Genomic DNA, 10,265 nt, shown 5'->3' with positions numbered 1-10,265 from the left:
GCGGTGGCTTTCACAGGAGGCCAGGGGACTGTGCACACAAGCACGCCGGAGCCTCGCCGGTGTGGCCGTGGGGACGGGGATGGCAGGCGTCCGGGCTTTGAAATACCCCCCCACCCCGAATCCCAGCCGCGCTGCCCACTTGCTGAGTGGCCTCGGGCGTGTGTCTTAAGCCTGAGCCTCCGCCGCACGAAGGGAGAACCAGGATTCGGTCGGTGACACCATCTGAAGGCCCAACAGGATCAAGCCGGACACTTGTCTCGTTAGGTTGATGTGGGGATTAATTTCAAAATGAGTTCAAATACACGGGGCGCCTGGCACACCGCCAGTGTTCACTCGGGCACAGCCTGGCGCCCCTCCCTCCCCTCGCCCCACGGGCCCCCAGAAACCCACACACAGAGCCAGGTGCCGTCCGCCTCAGAACCAGGGTTCTGCACCGGAGCCCCTGGCTGTGGGCCGGCTGATCCCGTGGCTGCACGAAGCCGGTACGAGGGGCCCGGCCGCCGCCGCCGCGCTGACAGGCCCGTTGCACCTCCAGGCGGAGAGGGACCGCCGGCCCCGCGGGTGACGTGCCAGGGCCCCGGGACCCGGATGCTGACTCGGCCCCGTGCTCCTCGGGTCAGCCAGCACGTCACCCCAGCGGGTTCACGACCTTCCCCAGGAGCAGCAGGCTCCCCGTGTCCGTGCGGAAGGTCATCAGCAGGAAGGGCCGGTTGAACTCCGCGTCGGGAGCGGGCGAGGGGTCGCGGTCGGGGCGGGGTCCCGGCGTGAGCTGGATGCTGGTGGCGGCAGCCACCTCTGTGCCCCCCTCATCCAGCGTCATCGCAGCCTTGTGTGCAACCTGCAAGGAAAATTCTGGAATCACCCACTGACCCCATAGGAGGGATCAACCAGACCTTTATTATTTTTTTTTTTTTTAGTATTTTTACTGATTTCAGAGAGGAAGGGAGACAGAGAGAGATAGAACCATCCATGATGAGAGAGAACCACTGGTTGGCTGCCTCCTGCACGCCCCCCACTGGGGAATCGAGCCCACAACCCGGGCCTGTGCCCTGGCCGGGAACTGAACGAGGCCCTCCTGGCTCAGAGGTGGACGCTCAGCCCCTGAGCCACGCCGGCCAGGCTCAGTCTGTTCTTTGCACAGCTTGTCCCAGGGCCCACGACCAGGAAGAGTCCAGCGCTTCCTCCGCGGGCCCAGCCCTGATGGTGGGTACCCACCGGCCTCCCTGTCCTGGCTGCCCCCGAGGGCAGGGTGGGCCTGAGCCCGGGCCCGGTGCCTGTGGGCGGGTGTGCACTAATGGGGGTACATGCAGAGCACAGATGGCGCTGTGCCAAGTTGTGGAAACAGCCGCTCCGCGTGTAAGGAGATGCGGGCGCCTCCTTCCCGCAGCGGCCCGCAGGCATGGAGACCCCACCGCTGAACCGGGTTCCAGGTTACCTTCGAGATGTTCAGTCCGGGCTGCCCGGGGAGGCCTCCGCCCACAGCCGCTCGTGGGAGGAGCAGCTCCAGGCTGGCGGTGCTGGAGATGGAGAACTTGGGGAAGTGGAAATCGAGTTCTCTGTGGGGAGACAGAATGGGTTCGCTGTTGAGACCCCAAAAGCAGCTGCGTGTGTCCCAGGTGCCTCTGCAGGCTCCAGCCTCGGCCCCAACGCAGCTCCAGGCCTGCAGCTTCTCACCCCCCCTCTCTCCTCTGGTCTCCCTGCCCCTCCAGCCCCTCTTCTCCGTTCAACATCTGTCCAGGGCTCTCCACTCTCCATTCAACATCTGTCCCGGGCCTGCTGTCCTCCATTCAACATCTGTCCTGGGCCTGCTGTCCTCCATTCAACATCTGTCCTAGGCCTGCCGTCCTCCATTCAACATCTGTCCAGGGCTCTCCACTCTCCATTCAACATCTGTCCCGGGCTCTCCACTCTCCATTCAACATCTGTCCAGGGCTCTCCACTCTCCATTCAACATCTGTCCTGGGCCTGCTGTCCTCCATTCAACATCTGTCCAGGGCTCTCCACTCTCCATTCAACATCTGTCCTGGGCCTGCTGTCCTCCATTCAACATCTGTCCAGGGCTCTCCACTCTCCATTCAACATCTGTCCCGGGCTCTCCACTCTCCATTCAACATCTGTCCTGGGACTGCTGTCCTCCATTCAACATCTGTCCAGGGCTCTCCACTCTCCATTCAAATTCTGTCCAGGGCTCTCCACTCTCCATTCAACATCTGTCCCGGGCTCTCCACTCTCCATTCAACATCTGTCCTGGGCCTGCTGTCCTCCATTCAACATCTGTCCAGGGCTCTCCACTCTCCATTCAACATCTGTCCCGGGCCTGCTGTCCTCCATTCAACATCTGTCCCGGGCCTGCTGTCCTCCATTCAACATCTGTCCTGGGCCTGCCGTCCTCCATTCAACATCTGTCCCGGGCTCTCCACTCTCCATTCAACATCTGTCCTGGGCCTGCCGTCCTCCATTCAACATCTGTCCCGGGCTCTCCACTCTCCATTCAACATCTGTCCTGGGCTCTCCACTCTCCATTCAACATCTGTCCTGGGCCTGCTGTCCTCCATTCAACATCTGTCCTGGGCCTGCTGTCCTCCATTCAACATCTGTCCTGGACCCTCTTTCCTGCCCCCACTGCTTAAGGTCTGGAACTCTGTGTGTCATGGGTCACTCACGTTGGCACCAGAGCTGGGACTAGAACCAGCCTCCAAACACCAACTGACCAGGCCCATCCTAACACCTGCAGGGAGGCCGAGGACAGGGCCCTGGGGGGACAGTGCCCTGGGAGGACCATCACTGAGGGGGTGCCTGCTGACTGAGCGAGGAGAGGAGGCAGGAGCCGCGTCCCAGGCCCTGTGTGAGCGCTACCTCGTCCTGAGCTGACGGTCCCACTTGATCAGCGTCTCGGGCAGCAGGGCGTCCTCCAGCTGCGCCAGCCCGCCCCGCTGGGGGAAGACGAAGAAGGAGGTGGCGTTGGCCGCGTGCTCCATCTGCAGCACCGTGCACTGCAGCTCGGGGTCCTGCAGGAGGCGGTGGCGCGCCTTCTGCCTCATCATGGGCACCTGCACGGCCCTGCGCTCGTCCACAAAGAACGCCTTCGGGCCGGTGGCTCGCGGGTCAAAGGGTCGCGCCCATCCGGCTGAGGGGACGGGAACAGCGAGGTCGCCGCGGAGAGAATGGAGAATGGGCTCCGGGTCACCCACCGGGCAGCCCACGGGGTGGGGGGTGCACAGTGGACGCCAAGCCCGGCTCCGTCACTGCCCCTGGCCTGTCCCTCATTCCCTGGCTGCCCTGCGCTTGCGCCTCCGTTTGTGAGACGGGTGAGTGCTGGCATGGGGCCAGACAGGGCCAGAGAGGGAAGACGGTGTGCCCTCTGGTCTCCTCACTCTCTTTCGGGCGTGGTTAATTTAAAAAGGTTTTTAAAATATATTCTTATTGATTTCAGAGAGAGAGGGGGAGGGAGAGAGAGAGAAACATCAATGACGAGAGAGAATCATTGACCGGCTGCCTCCTGCACGCCCCCTACTGGGGATCAAGCCCGCAACCTGGGCACGTGCCCTTGGCCAGAATCGAACCCGGGCCCCTTCAGTCCGCAGGCCGACGCTCTATCCACTGAGCCAACCGGCTAGGGCCAGAGGTGGGGAAGTTGAAAGGAAAAAAATCTATCATGCGGTGCCAGCTGCTCTGAAACATGTGTGGATCTGAGGGCTCGGCTCGGACTGGCTGGAGGCCCAAGGCAAGTCACCTAACCCTGGGCCTCAGTTTCCCCATCTCTCAAGTGGACATAATAATATCGCCTTGTTGGGCTGTGAAGAGAATTCAGTAAAAATCAAATATGCACAGTGACCGGCATGATAATGTTCAGATCGTGTGTGTGTGCAAACACGCTTACATACGCCAGACGAGAACTATTCGTAGGCATGTAGTTGAGTCATGCCTCAGTGGCGCAAGCCAATCACTTCTTCTTTTAAAACGAATCTGTCTGCTCACGTGTGAAACGGGAACGTTAACCGTAGCCTCTGTGCTTTACCCAGCGGAGAAGGTCACATGAGATGTGGGTGTGAGTTCCCTGGAGACCCACAAAGCACTCACTGTGCAAACACGACAAGGACTGGACTCCTCTGCTGAGTGAAGGAGTGTGGTTAAGGAGTGAGGCCCGTGACCTTATTGCTCTCCTGGAAAATACGAAGGGGCTTCCAGCGCCGGGGTTCTCCCCGCTCTCACCCGTGCCTCCTGGGACCTGCCAGCGGAAGGCGGCTCATGCTCCCAGACTCAGCGCTGCCTACAGTCACTCAAAGGGGAGAGCACAGCCCTCCTGCAGCAGCATCCCCGCGGGGGAGGACGGAGACCCTCCTCATATGCAGGGTCTTGGGTCCCTGACTGACCTGTCCCCTAAATCAGAATCTTCGGGGACAAGTGCAAGATGCCTGCATTTTAAACGAGTCCCCCAGGGAGTACCATGTACACTCAAGTTGGAAAAATCCTTCTCTGAAAAAACGCAACAAGTCGTATTAAAATGCGATCGGTGATGAGTTCCCCGTCACTGGAGGTATTCAAGCAGAAACGTCAAGGACTTCGTGGACCTCCTCTATCTAAGTCAGCAGGGGAGGCTCTGGATGCTGTGAGGAGCGGGGCTGCGGTGTGATTGGGGCCCCGGAGGGAGGGTCATGGGATAGACCCCCTCTTACCTCTGAGGAGCAGGTGACTCACCAGGACCTCCGCGGTGGCATCGCTGAGTTCCTCCACCCAGGCGCCAAGCTGCCCCTGGGTCTGCTTCTCTACGTACTCCCGGATGCTTGTCTGGGCCCCCACCGGGTCCTGGGCAGCCCCCGGGCCCAGGCCGCTGAACCTGCGCTGGCCCACCGACAGGAGGAGCCGGGGGCCCTGCACCGGGAGCCGGAGCAGCAGGTCCCGGAAGCCCTCCTGGATCTCGGCCTCGGACAGCAGGGTGAGGCTGAAGCCCAGGCCCTCCAGGAGTGGGGCCCTGCTGGCTGCAGGGGCGCCGAGGAAGAGCATGGCCAAGGCCAAGGAGACGCTCACCGGGGAGAAGAGGATGTTCTCTCCAGGGGCCTCCGAGGCCAGCTGTCTGTACAGGTGGAAGGCAAAGTCTATGTTGCTCACGGAAAGCTTGTGGCAGGGCAGGGCCGGCCCGGGAGGCACGTCCTGGGGCCGGGGGCCGGGGGGCCAGAATGCTCCTGGTTAGCCAGGGCCAGGCAGTGGCCCACCGCCGTGAGCGCAGGGACCAGCAGCCACCACCGGGGGGCGTCCACCCTCTGGGGTCCTTGGTCTGGAAGCAGGGGCGCGGGGGACAACAACAACAACAATGGTGATAGTACTCACTGGTATCGTGTCTGCTCTGAGCCAGCACTGTGCCCGCACTTCCCAGGCCTCCCCTCCTCATCCTCACAGCGCAACGGGGAGGCACGGCTCTGACACCCCATGTCACAGTGTTTACACCCCCATGTCACAGTGTTTACACCCCATGTCACAGTGTTTACACCCCACGTCACAGTGTTTACACCCCATGTCACAGTGTTTACACCCCCACGTCACAGTGTTTACACCCACGTCACAGTGTTTACACCCCCATGTCACAGTGTCTACACCCCACGTCACAGTGTTTACACCCCACGTCACAGTGTCTACACCCCCACGTCACAGTGTTTACACCCACGTCACAGTGTTTACACCCCATGTCACAGTGTTTACACCCCACGTCACAGTGTTTACACCCCACGTCACAGTGTTTACACCCCACGTCACAGTGTTTACACCCCCATGTCACAGTGTTTACACCCCACGTCACAGTGTTTACACCCCACGTCACAGTGTTTACACCCCCATGTCACAGTGTTTACACCCCACGTCACAGTGTTTACACCCCACGTCACAGTGTTTACACCCCACGTCACAGTGTTTACACCCCACGTCACAGTGTTTACACCCCACGTCACAGTGTTTACACCCCCATGTCACAGTGTTTACACCCCACGTCACAGTGTTTACACCCCCATGTCACAGTGTTTACACCCCCATGTCACAGTGTCTACACCCCACGTCACAGTGTTTACACCCCATGTCACAGTGTTTACACCCCATGTCACAGTGCTTACACCCCCATGTCACAGTGTTTACACCCCCATGTCAGTGTTTACACCCCATTTCACAGTGTTTACACCTCATGTCACAGTGTTTACACCCCATGTCACAGTGTTTACACCCCATGTCACAGTGCTTACACCCCCATGTCACAGTGTTTACACCCCCATGTCAGTGTTTACACCCCATTTCACAGTGTTTACACCTCATGTCACAGTGTTTACACCCCATGTCACAGTGTTTACACCCCATGTCACAGTGTTTACACCCCATGTCACAGTGCTTACACCCCCATGTCACAGATAAGAAAACAAAGGAAAAGCTTCGTAATTTGCCCAAAGTCCAACAACTGGTAGGTGGTGGAGTCGGGACTTGAACCCACAGCCTGGCAGGGGTGGAGTTACCGTGAGTTGAGAGGGACCCCCAAGCAGCATCCCGTCTGAACAGAAACAGCCACACCGCCGCTGTGCACCCGTGGGCGCCGGGCCCCGAAGCGCACGCCGGGCTCCGTTTGATTTGCCCCGAGAGGCAGCACCCCAGAGGCCACGGGCTCGATCCCCTGAACCGCCTCAGCCGCTCTGGGGCCGGGGAAGGCCCCTCTGCCCTGTGTGCGGGCCCTCCCAGCTCCCCCACGTCCTGTCCTGCTCACACAGAGCGGGTCTCCGGGCACGCTCAGAGCCCCTCCTCCGCTGACCCCTCTTCCAGCCAGGATGCACCTTGGGCCTGCAGAGAGCGCAGAGGAGGCCTGGTGCCCGGAGGCGGTGCAGGGCAGGGAGGAGTCCTGGCTCACTCAGCCAGGCTCTCTGTCCCGTGGGAGCCCACAGACGCTGGGAAGTCGCCCCTCCCTGGGCCTCCGCGTCCTCTCCGTGGGACGGGGCTGGGCACCCCCACGTCACAGGGCTGTGGGAATGCAAAGCGATCGTGCCCCAAGCAGAGCCTGCCCAGGGCCCCGCACAGGGCAGCCCCGGGAAGCAGCGGATATTATGACCCCCGAGAACTGAGGCCCCCCCCCCCCTTCAGCTAGTGATTCTGACTCAGCCGATCCCTGGGGCCCCCGGACTTATGTTGGTAAGGGCCAGAGCGGACCCAGGTGTGCACTTGGGGGTGGGTAAGAATAACCACCGTCACCCCTCCCTGCCTGCCTCTGGCTCTCCCACGTGACCGTGGGCGGCCCCGAGCCTTTCTCCCCGAGGCCTCTCGTCGGTAAAGGGGAGAAGAACGGGGGGGGGGGGGGGGGGGGGACTCAGCCTTGAGGGTAAAATTGGTTCCATGTTGTCTATCGGCAGGGAACAGACCGCTTTTGCCTGGTAGTTTGCTTTGGTGACTAGCTTGGCTTTAACGAAAAGTTCATTCCCTTGTTCCATTTATCATTCGTTCATTTGTTCATTCACTCATTCATTCACTGAACAAACACCGACTGGAAGTCTGTCGGGACTGGAGCTGCGCGCTGGGGAGCGGGATGGGTAAGACACGGGTGCCCGGGCTCACGGGGGACAGGCACACGGAATTCACTCAGAACATCGGGCGGGCAGGTCCCCCGACCACAGAGCTTCCGAGCTGCCTGGATGCCATGATCCAATCCGAGCATTGCGCAGGTGGGGAAACTGAGGCCCAGAGAGACGCTGGCCCATTCACTTGCGGACGCATTCGGCAAACATTCGTCCGGGGCCCTGTCTGGAAGAAGCTCGCCAGCCACGGGGAGAGACGCAGTGCCGGGCTGGCTACGGCTCCCGGAGCCATGGCAGTGGGAGGGGAGCCTGCAGGAGGCAGGGAGTTCCTGGCAGGCTCCCTGGAGGAGGCAGCCCCTGACCTGAGACGGGAAATGAATCAGGAGAGGGGTGTCAGCAGGGGGAAAAGCGTGCTCAAGGTCATGGAGGCAGAGTGAGCCAGCATCACTCCAGGCTGCTGTCTGTACAGGCAGCTCTGGGAGCAGGAGGGGTGCATGTGTGTGTACATGTGTGTTCACATGTGTGCATGCTCCTGTGACTGCCTGCTCCTGTGAGTGCCTGCTCCTGTGTGACTCGTGAGGTGACTTGCGGCAGGTCCACCACGCTGGCTGGGGGCCGTGGCTCCCGCTCCAGCGCCCCCCGCAGCCCCCACTCACCTGAAATCCAAGGTTTGGGAGCCTTCAAAGGAGCTGAGGGGCTGCGCAGTCGGCGTGGCCGGGACACAGAAGCCTGCCGTGCGGGAGGGCTGGGAGGGCTGGACTGGGAGGGCTGGGAGGACTGGGAGGGCTGGGAGGACTGGGAGGGCTGGGAGGACTGGGAGGGCTGGGAGGACTGGGAGGGCTGGACTGGGAGGGCTGGGAGGGCTGGGAGGGCTGGGAGGACTGGGAGGGCTGGGAGGGCTGGGAGGGCTGGACTAGCAGGCTGTCCCGAGGCAGCCTTAGCCCACGTCCCCCCGCAGCACACCTGGCAGGAGGCAAACTGCCCGCCCGCGTTTGGTGTCCACGCGAGGCCGAGCTCGGCGTGGGCGGGGCTGGTGCCCGGGGCTCAGTCCATCACTGTTGGCCGCCTGACCCTCCCTCGAGCCTCGGGTCCCTCCCCCCATCCCATGCCAGGCGGTCAGGAGGTCAATGCAGTGACGCCTGTAGGCGTGCTGCGAAGCCAGGGCGAGGCTGGGTTCACGGGCCGTCTGCAGCCACCACCTCCTGCCCACGCCGGCGTGTCACGGAACGCAGCCCACGCCACGGGTCTGGCCTCCCCGGGGTGTGGGCTCCGACTCTTTCCAATGCCAAGATTGCTGTTCGTTCTGCGTAGGGTGTCTTTCAAATCGCAATGCCTCGCTCTTGGGGCGTCAGGGGCCTGGCCACTCAGTGCGGCATAAACAGAGAGTGTTTGCGAAACCTTTCAACCCAAATACCGTCTGCGGCCTGGCCTGGCAGGTGGCGGGCAGGGACAAAGGTGGCCTGGCGACGGGCGCGGGGCCGGGGCGTGGGCTCCTGGGTGGGAGCAGACGTCCTTTCTCCCGGGTTTGCTTATTCCGACTTTATTTTTCCTCTCCTCACCCCTGCCTGGACCCAAACACCCACACAGCCACTTCTCCTTAAATCCTCACCCGAGGGTATTGTTCTCGATTTTAGAGAGGCCAGAAGGAAGAGAGAGAGAAAGAGAAATATCGAGAGAACTAGGAGAGAGGAGCATCAATTGGTTGTCCCCTCTACACACCCCAACCGGAGATCAAACCCGCAACCGAGGTGTGTGCCCTGACCTAGATTCGAACCCATTTCGCATTCGGACAACGCTCCAACCAACTCAGCCCTCGGCCGGGCCACCCAGTCACTTCCTGTTGACGTCTCAGGATTTTCAATTCGCTCTCTTGATATTCAGCCAAGGGAGTAGACGGCGGGGGGGGGGGGGGGGGGGGCTGCCATCCACCACCCACTCATTCATCCAGTACCGGGGCGAAGGCGCAACCCTGCTGGGAAGGACGTTTCTGTCTTTGCTTCAGGTCGGATGATGGAAGAATTCTAACGAGAACAGCCACAGAGAGGATGGTAATGAAGCCCACGTCCCCGCCGGCAGCCTCAGTCCGACATCACCAGCTTGAGGACAGGATCACTCCATCCCCCAACCCCGTTCCCCTTGGCAATGTTCTGAGGCAAATCCGAAGCATCCCTCCATCTGTAAGAATTTTAAAACATCCCAGCCGCAATAGTGTCCGTCACACCCTGGAAGACCAGTAAATGCCTTAATGCCATCAGTGTGCGAGTAATTGGTTCCCCAATCTATTTATTTATTATTTAAAAAAATATATTTTTATTGATTTCAGAGAGGAAGGGAGAGGGAGAGCGGTAGATGAGAAACATTGGTCAGCTGCCCCCTGCTCGCCCCACACTGGGGATCGAGCCTGCAACCAGGCGTGTGCCCTGACCGGGAACCGCACCGTGACCTCCTGGTTCAGAGGTGGACACTTACCCATGGAGCCATGCCGGCCGGGCCCCAATTTACTTTTTACACTTGGTTTGTTTAAATTATGATCCAAACCAGGTGTGCGCATGGCACTTATTAATACAGCAGGTCCCCCCTTACCCACGGGGACACGGCCCAAGACCCCCCGGGGAGGCCGGAAACCACAGTACCGACTCCATGCTGTGTTTTCTCCTGCACGTCCCACTGATGATGGAGTTTAATTTATAAATTAATCACTAATAACGGAAGAGGAGGGTACCCACAGGC

The 10,265-nt window shown here is 60.5% G+C and overlaps 1 protein-coding gene across 1 annotated transcript; it reads right to left on the bottom strand.

The window, feature by feature from the left end:
- Positions 1 to 628: 628 nt before the first annotated feature.
- LOC307098328 (putative serpin A13) lies at positions 629 to 10,016 on the bottom strand (the record flags this gene model as incomplete). The annotated part of the gene is made up of 5 exons (XM_079769016.1): positions 629 to 838; positions 1,436 to 1,556; positions 2,857 to 3,083; positions 4,699 to 5,151; positions 10,005 to 10,016. 5 exons carry the CDS (start codon positions 10,014 to 10,016, stop codon positions 629 to 631), a joined length of 1,023 nt encoding a protein of 340 aa, XP_079625142.1.
- Positions 10,017 to 10,265: the final 249 nt, after the last annotated feature.

The sequence above is a fragment of the Cnephaeus nilssonii genome, assembly GCF_951640355.1.
Source record: "Cnephaeus nilssonii genome assembly, chromosome: 4".
In the NCBI taxonomy this organism is placed as follows: domain Eukaryota; kingdom Metazoa; phylum Chordata; class Mammalia; order Chiroptera; family Vespertilionidae; genus Cnephaeus; species Cnephaeus nilssonii.
Note: the sequence above shows the minus strand (reverse complement) of the source record. Positions and strands in the feature narration are given on the sequence as shown.